Raw genomic sequence first — 16,372 nt, forward strand, 5'->3', positions numbered from 1 at the left:
TTGTGAGATTCTATGCTCTTTATCCAATCATTTCTATTAAGTGAATATTGTAATCAAATGCAATGATTAGGACCCCAGGAAAAGCTGAGTTTAAAAGATTCGCCCCCCTCGACTGAGCTGTCCCGTGTTCCAGTCTTACGAGGGCTCTTAAGGTAGATCAGAGATTGCTTCGATCAGTCACCATGCAGATACCGTATATTTGTTTTGTCGGGTGACGAACATACTAATTTGGCTAATCTGCTAGAAAGCATTGTTGTGTTCAGAGAAGTAGCTGAGCTTCAAATCTGACTCATGCAGTCCCCGAATTTTATTCGGTGCTGTTGTAAAATGGATGAATGCAGCTTTCCATTTCTCAGAAAGTTGCAACAGTTCCTTGGAAAATATTTCCAGATGTGAAATTTCAAAAAACACTCAATTTATAACTTTCCGTAGTGACGTATGCCCAACACTTAATGTTACATCTGGATGGAGAAAAGTTTCTACCCTCCTTTATTTTAGTTCATTCACGGGATGTGGGCTTCGCTGACTAGGCCAGCATTTATTGCCCATCCCTAGTTGCCCTTGAGAAGGTGGTGGTGAGCTTCCTTCTTAGGTATACCCACAGTGCTGTTAGGAAGGGAGTTCCAGGATTTTGGTGCAGCGACAGTGAAGGAACGGTGATATATTTCCAAGTCAGAATAGCGAGTGACTTGGAGGGGAGTTTCCAGGTGGTGGTGGTGGTGTTATGACTCGGCAGTTTGGTAAAGCAGAGTTATTTAAAAAATCCCAGAGGGAAACTTTTTTAAACAACTGTCATAACCTATATTTTTAAGTGTTATGTTTGAGTTGCAACTCTAAACTCGGGAATCAGACCACTGGTTCTCAAGGTTTTACATTAAACTGAATTAAACATTTTATTAGTTTTACAGGTTAAAATATATACACATGGCTACAAATTACTGCTATCATAACTTTTAACAAATTCCCAAACTAATCTCCATTAAGGCAACAGCAACCCATAGACTTAACCAAACACCAGGCAAAGCATTTTCACCTTATAAATTCAAAATGAGGTTCCTCTCTCTTTCATTCCTGTGGTGACAGTTGTAAGGTTACAGTTATTTTGATCTTACATTGCTTCTGCCATCCTTATATCTAGTACATCTCATTGAATGTAAATTCTCATTGTGGCACCAGCCCTCTGAACTCTACCTCTTCGAACAATAAAACCCCTTTCATAGTACCAATTTTATTAGCAATATGAATATATTGCTTGGCCTCTGCTGGCTAGGTGCCAGATTTCACCCCATTTCTTGAATGGTCTATTCAAAAAATACAAATGCACTCGACCTCTCTTACATCTCAAACATAGTACACAAGAAAGCACCCAGACTAGCTGGCTTTAATCCAATTAAGGCACACTCACAGACCAAACCTCTCTTTTAAAAGAAAAATATTTTCCAATAATATTATACATTATTGGCTTCATGACAGTGTTCACATCTATCTGCTGCCCTTGTCCTTCTAGATGGTAGTGGTTGTGGGTTTGGAAGGTGCTGCCTTGGTGAATTTCTGCAGTGCCTCTTGTAAATTGTGCACACTGCTGCTATTGTGCGTCAGTGATGGAGGGAGTGAATGTTTGTGGATGTGCCAATCAAATGGGCTGCTTTGTCCTGATGGTGTCAAGCTTCTTGTGTGGTGTTGGAGCTGCAGTCATTCAGGCAAGTGGAGAGTATTACAACACACTCTTGACTTGTGCCTTGTAGGTGGTGGACAGGCTTTGGGGAGTCAAAAGGTGAGTTACTGGTTGCACGATTCCTAGCCTCTGACCTGCACTTGTTGCCACAGTATTTATATGGCTAGTCCAGTTCGCTTTCTGGTCAATGGTAACCCCCAGGATGTCAATAGTGGGGGATTGAGTGATGGTAATGTCATTGAACATCAATGGTTGGATTCTCTCTTGTTGGAGATGGTCATTGCCTGACACTTGTGCAGCGTGAATGTTACTTGCCACTTGTTAGCCCAAGCCTGGATATTGTCCAGGTCCTGCTACATTTGGACATGGACTGCTTCAGTATCTGAGGAGTCACAAATGGTGCTGAACATTGTGCAATCATCAGCGAACATCAACACTTCTGGCCTTATGATGTAAAGAAGGTCATTGATGAAGCAGCTGAAGATGTTTGGGCTGAGCACATTGCCCTGAGGATTGGTTGTGGGATCTGCAGTGATGTCCTGGAGCTGAGATGACTGACCTTCAACTACAACCATATTCCTTTGTGTTAGGTATGACTCCAACCAGCAGAGAGTTCCCCCCCCCTGATTCCCATTGTCTCCAGTTTTGCTATGTCACACTCAGTCAAATGCTGCCTTGATGTCAAGGGCAGTCACTCTTCCCTCACCCTGGGAGTTCAGCATTTTTCTCCATGTTTGAACAAAGGCTGTATTGAGGTCAGGAGCTGAGTGGCCCTGGCAGAACTCAAACTGGGCGTCAGCAGGTTATTGCTAAGCAAGTGCCACTTGATACCACTGTTGATGACCCCTTCCATTACTTTACTGATTACTGAGAGTAGACTGATGGGGCAGTAATTGGCTGGGTTGAATTTGTCCTGAATTTTGTGTACAGGTCATACCTGGGCAATTTTCCACATAGCCGGGTAGATGCCAGTGTTGTAGCTGTACTGGAACAGCTTGGCTAGGGGCATGGCAAGTTCTGGAGCAGTCTTCAGTCCTATTCCCAAAATATTGTCAGGGCCCATAGCCTTTGCACTATCCAGTGCCTTCAGCTGTTTCTTGATTTCATGTGGAGTGAATCGAATTAGCTGAAGACTGGCATCTGTGATGCTGGGTACCTCTGGAAGAGGCTGAGATGGATCATTCACTTGGCACTTCTGGCAGAAGATTGTAGCAAATGCTTCAGCCTCATCTTTTGCACAGATGTGCTGGGTTCCCCCATCATTGAGGATGGGGAGATTTTGTGGAGCCACCTCCCCCCAGTGAGTTGTTTAATTGTCCACCACTATTCATGACTGAATGTGACAGGACTGCAGAGTTTAGATCTGATCCTTTGGTTGTGGGATTGTTTAGCTCTGTCTATCAATTGCTGCTTATGCTGTTTGACATGCAAGTAGTCCTCTGTTACAGCTTCACCAGGTTGACACTCATTTTTAGGTATGCCTGGTGCCACTCCTGGCATGCCCCGGCTGCACTCTTCTTTGAACCAGGGTTGATCCATTGGCTTGATGGTAATGCTAGAGTGGGGGATATGCCAGGTCATGAGGTTAGATTGTGTTTGAGTACAATTCTGCTGCTGCAGATGGCCAACAGAGCCTCATGGATGCCCAGTCTTGAGTTGCTAGATCTGTTCAAAATCTATCCCATTTAGCATGGTGGTAATTCCACACAACACGATGGAAGATATCCTCAATGTGAGTCTCCACAATGACTGTGCAGTGATCACTCCTACTGATACTGTCATGGACAGATGCATCTGTGGCAGGCAGGTTGGTGAAGATGTGGTCAAGTATGTTTTTCCCTCTTGTTGGTTCCCTCACCACCTGCTCCAGACCCAGTCTAGCAGCTGTGTCATTTAGGACTCGGTCAATGGTGGTGATACCTAGCCACTCTTGGTGATGCACATTGAAATCCCCCAACCAAGTACATTCTGCATCCTTCCCACCCTCAGTGCTTCCTCCAGGTCTTAAAGGAAGTGGCAGCAGAGATACTGGGTGCATTGGCTATAATATTCTAAAATTCCCTGGATTCTGGAAAGGTTCCAGTGGATTGGAAAAATGCTAATATAATGCCCTTATTCAAAAAAGTGGGGAGGCAGAAAGTAGGAAATTATAAACCAGTTAGTTTAACATCTGTCATTGGGAAATTGTTGGAATCCATTATTAAGGAAGTAGTATTGGGGCATTTGGAAAGTCAATATGCAATCCATCAGAGTCAGGATGGTTTTATGAAGAGTAAATTGTGTTTGACTAATTTGCTAGAGTTCTTTGCAGATGTGACAAGCACAGTGGATAATGAGGATCCTGCAGATGTAATATATCTGGACTTCCAGAAGGCCTTTGATAAGGTGCCGCACAAATGATTAATACACAAGATAAGATTACACGGAGTTCGGGGTAATATATTAGCTTGGATAGAGGATTGGCTAACCAACAGAAATCAGAGAGTTGGGATAAACTTGAACTCCCTCCTCCATCCCCACCCCCTTTCTGTTTCTTTCCCCTTCCTTTTGTTTTTTCCAATAATTTATATAGATTTTTCTTTTCCCACCTATTTCCATTATTTTTAAATCTTTTCTGCTCCCCCCACCCCCACTAGAGCTATACCTTGAGTGCCCTACCATCCATTCTTAATGAGCACATTCGTTTAGATAATATCACCAACTTCAACACCTGTGTTCTTTTGTCTGTGACATCTTTTGATTATCTGCTCCTATCACTGCTTGCTTGTCCCTACAACCACACCACCCCCCTCCATTTCTCTCCACCCACCCAAGGACTCTCCTCTCCACCCTCCTCCTCCACCACCACCAACCCCCCCCCCAGCCAACCAGCCCAACTTAAACCAGTTTATATTTCACCCCTCTCCTTGGATTCACCCAGTTCTGTTGAAGGGTCATGAAGATTCGAAACATCGACTCTTTTCTTCTCCGCCGATGCTGCCAGACCTGCTGAGTTTTTCCAGGTAATTCTGTTTTTGTTTTGGGATAAACGGGTGTTTTTCTGGATGGTAAGCTGTAACTAGTGGGGTGCCACAGGATTTGGTCCTTGAGCCCCAACTATTTACAGTCTATATTGATGAGTTGGATTCAGGGATAGAAGGTACTATAGCTAAGTTTGTAGATGACACCAAAATAGGTGGGAAAGTAAGTTGCAATGAAGAAATAAGAAATTTACAAATGGATATGGACAGGTTAGGTGGATGGGCCAAAATTTGGCAAATGGAGTTTAACTTGGATGAATGTGAGATCCATTTTGGTTGGAAGAATAAAAAGGTAACATTATTTAAATGGAGAGAAGCTTCAGTGCAGAGGGACCTGGGTGTCTTTGTGCATGAATCGCTGAAAGCTAGTATGCAGGTGCAGCACGTAATAAGGAAGGCAAATGGAATTTTGGCATTTATTGCTAAAGGAATAGAGTATAAAAATAGGGAAGTGTTGTTGCAACTGTACAAGGCATTGGTGAGATCGCACCTGGAGTACTGTGCACAGTTTTGGTCCCCTTACTTGAAGGATATAGTTGCATTGGAGGTGGTTCAGAGGAGGCTCACTAGATTGATTCCAGAGATGCGGGGCTTGTCTTATGAGGAGAGATTGAGCAGTTTAGGCCTATACTCACTAGGGTTTAAAAGGATGAGAGGAGATCTAACTGAGGTATATAAGATGCTAAAGGGGATAGACAAAGTAGACGTGGAGTGGAGTTTCCCCTTGTGGGGCATTCTAGAACGAGAGGCCATAGTTTTAGGCTGAGGGGTGGTAGATTTAAATCAGAGGTGAAGAGGAATTACTTTTCTCAAAGGGTCATGAATCTGTGGAATTCACTACCTCAGAGTGCAGTGGATGCTGAATAAATTTAAGGAGGAGATAGACATTTTTAATTAGTAACAGGTTGAAAAGTTATGGGGAGAGGGTGGGAAATTGGAGTTGAGGCCAAAATTAGATCAGCCATGATCGTATTGAATGGCGGGGCAGGCTCGAGGAGCTGAATTGCCTACTTCCCCTAGTTCTTATGTTCCAAGCTGTGTTCAACATGGAGGAAGGCGGTAGGTGGTTTTCAGCAGGAGGTTTCCTTGCCCATGTTTGGCCTGATGCCATGAGACTTCACGAGGTCCAGAGTCGATGTTGAGGACTCCCAGGGCAACTCCCTCCTGACTGTACACCACTATGCTGCCGCCTCTGTTGGATTGTCCTGCCAGTGGGACAGGGCATAACCAGGGATGGTGATGGTGTCTGGGAACATTATCTGTAAGGTATGATTCCATGAGGATGACTATGTCAGGCTGTTGCTTGACTAGCCTGTGAGACAGCTCTCCCAATTTTGGCACTAGCCAAAAGAAGAGTACTTTGAAGAGGCAGCGCTGAGATTGCCTTTGTCATTTCCAGTGCCTACATTGATGCTGGATTCCTTTTTTGTGACTTTTTAGTGGTTTGATGCAACTGAATAGCTTGCTGGGCCACTTCAGGGTGCATTTCAGACTCAACCACATGGAGTCACATGTAGGCCAGACCAGGAAGGATGACAGTAGTGAATCAGGTAGGTTTATATAACAATTGTTAGTTTCATGGATATTAGACTTTTAATTCCAGATTTTTATTGAATTCAAATTCCACCATCTGCCCTGGTGGGATTTGAACGCAGGTCCCCAGAGCCTTACCCTGGGTCTCTGGATTACTACTCTAGTGACAGTCTATTTCAAACCATGCTTGGGCATTGATACTAACTGGTCTTCACTTTTCTCAAGTAGCTGTTCATCTCTGGCAACAATTCAGTTATGGATTTGTCTGATATCCAGACACACGCACTTTCTAGCAGAGGTCCTTGAGTGTGAACCTTGGCTGCTTGTTTTTCCCTTCCTAGTCTTTGCATTGTAGATTGGACTAGGGATCACACTTAGATGGTCTGTGTGGTTCAACAGTAAAGGACGAGCTAAAAATAGTTGAATCATTCTCTTGTTCTGCAGCAGTTTAAATGTCATTAAGACTAGCAAGTCCCGAGTTCAATTGCAGATCTGTGCTGATGTCAACTAGTATAACAGTAGTAGCATTTTAATTAGCCTCAACATCCATGGGTTGTAGGGGGAAAATCAAATGGGGATGCACCACCCCCCCCACCCCCGCCCCCAGCCTCTGTTCAGTGATCTGTGCTGGAAGGTCTGCACATGTGGACACCTGGTGAGGACAGGATTAGGCATGGATGTGATGCTCCCCAACGTCTGACACTCACTATCTAGGATCACATCATAAAAACAGAGGCTGCACAGTGCCCAATGATTAGTCGATGCCAGCGGGAGAGGAGGTGCACATTGTTCTGTAGGAAGGGGAGGAAGTAGCCATAAATAAACCAAAAGAAGAATCGTCTACAGCAGCTTTCAAACTCTGAACACAAAGCAGTGATTTGTTGATTGATTTCAGCCTAAAAGTTTCATTTTTAAAATAATCTATTTTATGCCCAGCTTTTACTCGATTGGGACCAACTTAAACCCTGATATCAAGTTCAATTTTAATAAATAAAATTATTGCATGTACTAAAGTTTATAATTACCTTCTCATTTAATCAAAGATGTTTATATGCATATCATCTGAAAATTACACACAGTACTGCTGAATTTAGCAAAGGTTTGCCAATGAAATGTTTCTTGGTATGCATTTTTTCACAGCTATAGGAAAGTGATGCCTACCCTGATCTGTAGTCAATTTTCATTCAGTTATTTGATGTATGTATTCTGAGGATTAGGCCTATGATTTAGACTGGAAAAAAATAATCCAATGAAGCTGAAGTTCTTGAAGATATCTGCAGCAGCATGTGTAATGTATCAACTATCTTGTTTGAAATTCTGTTTCTGAGGAGGATAGGCAAATGCCTGTCTAAACAGCTGTGTGCATTTTTTTCTTGAGGGTTCTTTGTTTCCCCAATTTTCTAAATACAAAATAAAAACAGTTCCCTAATCTGTTTCCACATGAGCAAAAGTGACAATTTACCTATTGTGCCTGTCACAGTTTGTTTGAGTAGCTGCACAAATCCATCCTGCCCACTTGCAATAAGTAGCAGCTTTTGTTTGCAATTTTAAAAACCTATTTCAAGGATATTTATTTGACATACCTGAGTATAGATAAAGTATCTCAATTTTCAACCCCCTCCCCTCCCACCAAACCTCACCCCACCCCAATCATTCCAAATCAACACGTGCACTATTTCAACCATTTGTTTCAGAATCGTCAGCTATGTTGTTTCCTTAACTAGTTGCATGATTAATGGAGCCTGTCTATTTTCATAATGTTCTTGAATATTTTATATGAATCCTTCTGAGGTATGGGTGTGAATGATACTGGAAAGGCAGTTCATTTGAGAATTTTTTTTTAATTATAATTGAAATAATGGGATATTTGCCAACTGACTCTGGTCAAACCACATTCTTACTGGGGAGTCCACCAACTGAAGAAAATCCTTGCAGATTGTAAATATGATTGATCTGAAAGTGCTCAAGTTCTGCAAAATGTGTCCAAAAGTCTTCAAAATAACAAGGGTAAAGCTGTTTGTTTTGCAAGACAAAATTAACATGATAAACTAAACAATATGTTACAGCTTGGTGTGATAACACCAGCATTTTTCTGCTTAGTTTTACAAGTACAACAATTAATTGCTTTAAACAGCGTTATTTAAATTGATTAGAAACTTTATCCTTTTGCATTTATTATCTTTTTTCTTTAAGCAGGGGAGCTGAGTTCATCTTTTCAGTACCAGGCAAGCCAACAAACTTATAATTGTAATGAGGAAGGTGACAACAAGGTAGGTCCTTCACAATACATTTTAGGCTATGTCCAACATTATACTTTTCATGAATAAATAATTTCAACATATTGGAAAATGCCGCTGAAGTATATACCACGTGTAAGGAAGTGAAATTGTGTAGCCCATATAAAATGTGCAGTCGGTTGATTTTTAAAAAAAATCTAATGGTCGTTATTTGAGTAACCGTCTATACACAACGCCTGACCAAACTTCACTGACCAATCATGGAAAAGGGAGACCGGCAAATATTATGAAGAACGATAAATCATCAACTTAAATTTAAAGCAATGCTAGCCACAAAATGTCCCTCACAGGCATCTCCAATCCTTTATTGAAACAGCTGTGTTAAAATTAATTACTTTTATGTTCTATTCCTGAGCTCTCTAACAGCACATTACTAAATTATAAGTCTGAAAACACACGGTTGAACAATTTGCACTAAATCATGTACATCTACCCTTGTGTTAAAATTAAAATCTTGATATGAAGGAACTTCCAAACTTCTAGTGCAGAAAGAAATTAGTTCATTGTACACGTTACCAATACAGGTACTCCATGCAAGAAAGAGACATCCTTTAATGTGGAAGTCAGTCAAACTTGCATACAATGCTATATAAGTGATAGGAGTAAGATTTTGAGGCAATTACCAAGTGTATCTGCATCACATTATACATATAGCAAATAAAACAATCTTTGATGTTTAAGCACCATCTTAATATTTAGGTATGATAGACTTCATGAAGTAGCTCCAGGCTGTACTTTTAATTCTTAAAATCTGAAATAGGATAGTTATAAATAGTTTAAAATGTCTTTTCTGATTTTTAAGTTGCAGAAAAAAAGGGTATATATGTTTATTATTTATTTTCCAAGTACTAGGCTCGTTTGTATGTAAACATTTCCGTGTATTATCTGGTCCAGACAACTGGTGGTTTCACATCTCTCCCATGGGACCTTGCCAGGTTCCTCAGGATTTTACTGCCCTGCACCTGTTGTATATTAACAGTGCTGGGAAAATGTTGGGAATTAATGAACATCAGAATCACTGAAGATGCAAACGGGATTTGCATGACAAAGCCAAAAAAAATCAATTCAATTTGCTGATAAATTTTGAGACAGATGTCATTGGGTCACAATTTAATAACAATGCATCATTTGAAGGAAGAGTCCACCACTGAGTAATTTATTAGTTCTTGTCAATAGGCCAACATCTTGACAGCCAGATTAAAAATTGGTCTCTCAATGGCAACATGCAACACAATTAATTGCTTGACACTGCTTTTTTTTTTAAGATGGTCAAAACTTAAATCTGATTAATTCTTTGAAAATTAAGTATATTGGCAACTGTCTAATTAAGGCAAATACAAAGGTTTATTCCAAACCTCACATTGTATTGTGGAAATCTGATTGCAATATAGAAAACTGCATCAAAACAGCAAAGTTGTACAAACCTTAACGTGAGGAATATCAGTTCTGGAGAAATAGAACATTTCCCTTTTCAGTACCGACTTGCATTATTATAAAACATCCCAAAGTGTGTCACACAGGCATATGCAGACAAAAATGGATGCTAAGCTGCAGCAAGTGATATAGAAAGGGTAGGCAATGACCATATATAAAAGGAAAATAAAATTGGCTAGGGTGTAACACAGTGACTTGCTGTTAGCTATTCACTTGTGTCTTGATGCAACAATCCCTTCTTTTTCCGATGTATTTCCTTATGGTTCTCTGATAAATAAGCTAGGGGCGTAAGGTTTTTTTGTATACATAGTGCGACTTTAGCCCTGGGCTTGACTTGAAACTTGCTGATTCTGTCACTAATAACTCTTACTAGGTAGATCAAAGAAGCTTTCATTCTGTTAATCTGAGCTGAATTCAAGCCCAGGACTTGGTGGTGTAGGCACGACATACTAACTTGTAGCACACTCTTTTTTGAGGCTTTAAATTGATGGTGACTGTTGGTTCTCATCAGTTCTGTTGAAGGGTCATGAGGATTCGAAACGTCAACTCTTTCCTTCTCCGCCGATGCTGCTAGACCTGCTGAGTTTTTCCAGGTAATTCTGTTTTTGTTTTGGATTTCCAGCATCCGCAGTTTTTTGTTTTTTTTTTGTGACTGTTGGTATTGATAACTTCAGGTTCAGAAGGATCTAAATTCAAGTCTTGTAAGGTTGACAGTGTTTTACCAGTCTCCCACCACCCGCCTGCGCCCCCCCCCCCGCCCCTGGCCCCAGGTTAAATGACAAATGACACTCATCTAATGCAAGGAGTATAAATATCAACTAACAACATATTGAGCTGCACACCACCTAATTGCATCATTTTGAAGTGTTCTGTCCTAATTAAGACCGGGTGGGGATAGGCAGTACTCACTTGGCCTCACAACTGCTCTCGTACAATTTGTTTATAATGTTCAAAGAAGAGTGCAGGAGGGCATGCCAGGAGCAGCACCAAGCATGCTAAAAATGAGATGTCAACCTGGTGAAAATGCAACACAGAGTACTTGCATATCAAACAGCAGAAGCAGCAAGCAATTGACAGAGCAAAGCAATCCCACAACCAACAAATCTGATCCAAGCTCTGTAGTCCAGTCATGAATGGCAGTGGACAGTTAATCAAAAAATCGGAGAGGAGGCGGCTCCACAAATTTCCCTACTTCATTGATGGGGGAGCCCAGCATGTCTTTGCAAAAAAACCGGGCTGAAGCATTTGCAAACATTTTCAGTCAGATGATCCAACTCTGTCTCCTACAGAGGTCCCCAGAATCACAGATGGCAATCTTCAACCAATTTGATTCACTCTGCATGCTGTCAAGAAATAGCTGAATGCATTGAATACTGCAAACGCTTAGGACTTTGGACAACCTCCCAGCAATAGTACTGAAGACTTGTGCTGCAGCACTAGCTACGCTTCTAGCCAAGCTGTACCAGTACAGCTACAAAACTGGCATCTACCTGACATTGTGGAAAATACCCAGGTATGGCCTGTCCACAATCCAATCCAGCCAGTTACTGCCTTATAAGTCTAACTCTGGATCATCAGGAAAGTGATGAAAGATGTCATCGACAATGCTATCAAGTGGCACATATTCAGCAACAACATGCTCACCAATGCTTAATTTGGGTTCTGCCAAGATCACTCTCCTCCTGACCTCATTGCAGCCTTGGTCCAAGCCTAGACAAAAGAGCTGAATTCATTAGGTGAAGTGAGAGTGACTGCCTTTCGCAGCAAGGCAGTATTTAACCTAGTGTGACATCAAGGAACCTGAACAAAATTTAAACTCAATAGGAATCAGCGCAGTTAGGGGGGTGCAGTGTGTGAATCTCAGCTGGTTGAAGTCATATCTAGCACAAAGGAAGATGCTTGTGGTTGTTGAAGGCCAATCACCTCAGGTGCAGGACATTGCTGTCGCAGTTCCTCAGAATGGTGTCCTAGGCCTAATCATCTTCAGCTGTTGCATCAATGACATTCTCTCCATAAGGTCAAAAGTGGGGATGTGCAATCATCACACATCCACAATGTTCAGTACAATTCATAACATCTCATATATGAAGCAGTCAGTGTTCACATGCAACAGGACCTGGACAACATTCAGGCTTTGGATTATAAGTGGCAGAATACACATCTGCCACACAAGTGCCAGGCAATGGCCATCTCCAACAAGAGAGAATCTAACCATCACCCCTTGACATTCAATGGCATTACCATTGCTGATTTTTTTTTTTATTTGTTAATGGGATATAGACGTCGCTGGCTAGGTGAACATTTATTGCCCATCCCAAATTGTCCTTGTTCAAAGTGCATTTTAAGAGTCAGCCATGTTGCTGTGGGTCTGGAGTCATATGTGGGCCAGACCAAGGAAGAATGGCAGACTTCCTTCCCTAAAATACATTAGTGAACCAGATAGGTTTTTACAACAAACAACAATGGTTTCAGGTCATCATCAGACTTTTAGTCCCAGATTTTGGAATCCCCACTATCAACATCCTGGGGGTTACCAGAAACTGAACTGGACTCGCCATATAAATACTGTGGCTACAAGAGCAGGTCAGAGGCTAGGAATCCTGCAGTGAATAACTCACCTCCTGACTCCCCAAAGCCTGTCCACCATCTACAGGGAACAAGTCAGGAGTGTGATCGAATACTCTCCACTTGCCTGGATGAGTGCGGACCCAACGTCACTCAAAACTCAACATAATTCAGGACAAACCACTGCTTGATCAGCATCCACTGCACCACATTAAACATTTGTTCCATCCAGCACCAATACACACTGGCAGCAGTGTGTGTGCCATCTATAAAATCCACTGCAGCAACTCACCAAAGCTCCTTCGATTGCACCTCCCAAACCTAAGACCTCTACCACTTTGGAGGACAAGGGCAGGAGACAGGTGGGACCACCATCACCACCTGCAACTTGCCTTCCAAGTCCCACACATTACTGAATTGGAACAATATCGCCAATCCTGCTGTGAGTTCGGAGCAAGAGTAAGCCAATCAGACCCTCGACCTTGCTCCACCATTCAATGAGATCATGGCTGATCTGATTGTGGCCTCAACTGCACATTCCGCCTACCCCCTATTACTTTTGACCCCCTTGTTACTCAAGAACCTATATACCTCTGCCTTAAAAATATTCATTTGATCCTGTCGTCTCCACTGCAGAGAAGAGAGTTCCAAAGACTCACGAACCTCTGAGAGAAAAAATTCTTATCTCCATCCATAAGGTGAAACAACCTTTCAGCATGCACCCTGTCAAGTCCCCTCAGGATCTTTTCTGTTTCAGTAAGATCATTTTTCATTCATCTAAACTCCAGTGGATACAGGCCCAGTCTGCCAACATTTCCTCCTAAGATAACCGCACCCCCCATCGACCCCATCCCAGGTATCAGTCGTGTGAACCTTTCCTGAACTTTTTTTATTCATTCATGGGATGTGGGCATCACTGGCTAGGCCAGAATTTATTACCCATCACTTATTGCCCTTGAGAAGGCGGTGGTGAGCTGCCTTCTTGAACAGCAGCAATCCATGTGCTGTCAGGAAGTTCCAGGATTTTGACCCAGTGACAGTGAAGGAATAACGATATATTCCCAAGTCAGGATGGTGAGTGGCTTGTAGGGAGACTTCTAGGTGGTGGCATTCCCACATATCTGCCTCCCTTGTCCTTCTACATGGTAGCAATCATGAGTTTAAAAGGTGCCATCTACGAGGGTTGATGAGTCCCTGCAATGCTACTTGTAGGTGGTACACACTGCTCCCACTGTGCATTGGTAGAGGAGAGAGTGATTGTTTATTGATGGGGTGCCAATCAAGCAGGCTGATTTGTCCTGGATGGTGTCAAGCTTCTTGAGTGTTGTTGGAGCTGCACACATCCAGGCAAGTGGAGAGTATTCCATCACACTCCTGACTTGTGCCTTGTAGATGGTGGACAGGCTTTGGGAAGTCAGGGGGTGAGCAGGATTCCTAGCCTCTGACCTGCTCTTGTAGCCACAGTATTTATATGGCTAGTCCTGTTCAGTTTCTGGTAAATGGTAACCCCCCAGGATGTTGATAGTGGGGGCTTTAGCAATGGTAATGCTATTGAATGTCAAGGGGATGATGGTTAGATTCTCTCTTGATGGAGGTGGTCATTGCCTGGCACTTGTGTGGGGCAAATGTTATTTGATACTTGTCAGCCCAAGCCTGGATATTTTCAAGGTCTTGCTGCATTTGGACATGGACTGCTTCAGTATCTGAGGAGTCACGAATGGTGCTGAACATTGTGCAATCATCAGTGAACATCCCCACTTCTGACCTTGTGATGGAAGGAAGATCATTGATGAAGCAGCTGAAGATGGTTGGGACTAGGAACGACCCTGAGGAACTCCTGCAGTGATGTCCTGGAGCTGAGATGATCGATCTCCAACAACCACAAACATCTTCCTTTGTGCTAGGTAACTGGCTGGGTTGGATTTGTCCTGCTTCTTGTGTACAGGACATACCTTGGCAATTTTCCACATTGCTAGGTAGATGCCAATGTTGTAGATATACTGGAACAGCTTGGCTAGGGGCACGGCAAGTTCTGGAGCACAAGTCTTTAATACTATTATCAAGGTCCATAGCCTTTGCAGTATCCACTGCCTTTAGCCATTTCCTGATGTCACGTGGAGTGAATTGAGTTGGCTGGACTGGCATCTGTGATACTGGAGACCTCCAGAGAAGGTCGAGATGGATCATCCACTCAGCACTTCTGGCTGAAAATTGTTGTGAATGCTTCAGCTTTCTTTTGCACTGCTATGCTGGGTTCCCCCGTCATTGAGGATGGGGATATTTGTGGAGCCGCCGCTGCCGCCGCCGCCTCCGGTGAGTTGTCTAATTGTCCACCAGCATTCAGGACTGGATATGGCAGGACTGCAGAGCTTAGGTCTGATCCACTGGTTGTGGAACTGCTTAGCTCTGTCTCTCAGTTGCTGCTTCTACTGTTTGGCAAGTAACTAGTCCTGTGGTGTAGCTTCACTAGATTGACACCTCATTTTTAGCTATGCCTGGTGCTGCTCCGGGCCTGCTCCCCTGCTCTCTTCTTTGAACCAGTGTTGATACCCTGGCTTGATGGTAATGGTAGTGGGGGACATTCTGGGCCATGAGGTTACAAATTGTGTTTGAGTACAATTCTGATGCAGCTGATGGCCCAAAGCGCCTCATGTATGCCCAGTCTTGAGTTGCTAGATCTGTTCAAAATCTATCCCATATAGCATGGTGGTAGTGCCACACAACACGATGGAGGGTATGCTCAATGTGAAGAAAAATTATTAGAACTTAAAGTTGACATATCCCCAGGTCCTGATGGAGGGTAACATATTAGGTCTTACAAGAAATAGCTGCAGTGATAGTAGATGCATTGGTCTTAAATGTTCCAAAATTCCCTAAAAGGTTCTATCAGATTGGAAAATAGTGAATGTGACTCCTCTATTCAAGAAAGGAGGGAGGCAGGAAACTACAGGCCAGTTAGCTTAACATCTGCCATGGAGAAATTGCTAGAATCTATTATTAAGGCAGTTATAACAGGGCACTTAGAAAATCTTAATGCATGGTTTTGTGAAAGGGAAATCATATTTGACTAAACAACGTAGATAAAGGGGAACTTGTGGATGTGCTGTACTTAGATTTCTAGAAGGCATTTGACAAGGTGCCACATCAAAGATTCTATGCAAAATAAGAGGTCATGGAGTAGAGGGTAACATATTAGTATGGGTAGAGGATTAGTTAGCTAACAGGAAAGAGTAGGCATAAATGGGTCATTTTCGAGGTGGCAAGCTGTGACAAGTGGAGTGCCACAAGGATCAGTGCTTGGGCCTCAACTATTTACAATTTATGTCAATGACTTGAATGAAGGTATGTTTGCTAAATTTGCTGATGATACAAAGATTGGTAGGAAAGTAAGTTCTGAAGAGGACATAAGGAGTCTGCGAAGGGTCAGAGAGAGGTTGAGTGGGCAAAAATCATAACCAACGTATCTGCTATCTCTCCAGCTATCTCTTTCCTACCCTAGGATGTAGGCCATCAGGTCCTGGGATTTTGTCAGCTTTTACTATGACATTACTAATAACTCTGCCTCATTGCACAATACTAGATGTAAAATAGCTTTATCCCTAGTTCGTTCCACAATATATTGTTCCAGAACACTGTCACAAAAGCTTTCGACAAACTCATCGGCAGGCTCCTTTTGCCAATTGATTTGTCTCATCTATATGAAGATTATAGTCCCTTTGTAGCCATGTCTCTATAATGGCAATAAATCTAAACAATTTCTCCCTGTGCAGCTGTTTCATCTATCCGATTAAAAATGCTTCAGACCTTCATTCAGAAAAAAAGGTTTTTTTTAACAACTATTCTTTGCA

General features: G+C 42.4%; 1 protein-coding gene across 3 annotated transcripts in view; it reads left to right on the forward strand.

Annotated features, from left to right (window-relative positions):
• rnf44 (ring finger protein 44) overlaps positions 1-16,372 on the forward strand; it is a 127,929-nt gene that overhangs the window by 13,684 nt on the left and 97,873 nt on the right. For all 3 annotated transcript variants that reach the window (XR_005943764.1, XM_041193334.1, XM_041193335.1), the window contains exon 2: positions 8,425-8,498. Coding sequence is in view for 2 of the 3 variants with exons in the window: in XM_041193334.1 (XP_041049268.1) it covers positions 8,425-8,498 (74 nt within the window). In the remaining variant the exon portion in view is untranslated. The remainder of the gene's footprint in view (positions 1-8,424; positions 8,499-16,372) is intronic.

Source organism: Carcharodon carcharias, chromosome 8, assembly GCF_017639515.1.
Source record: "Carcharodon carcharias isolate sCarCar2 chromosome 8, sCarCar2.pri, whole genome shotgun sequence".
NCBI classification, from domain to species: domain Eukaryota; kingdom Metazoa; phylum Chordata; class Chondrichthyes; order Lamniformes; family Lamnidae; genus Carcharodon; species Carcharodon carcharias.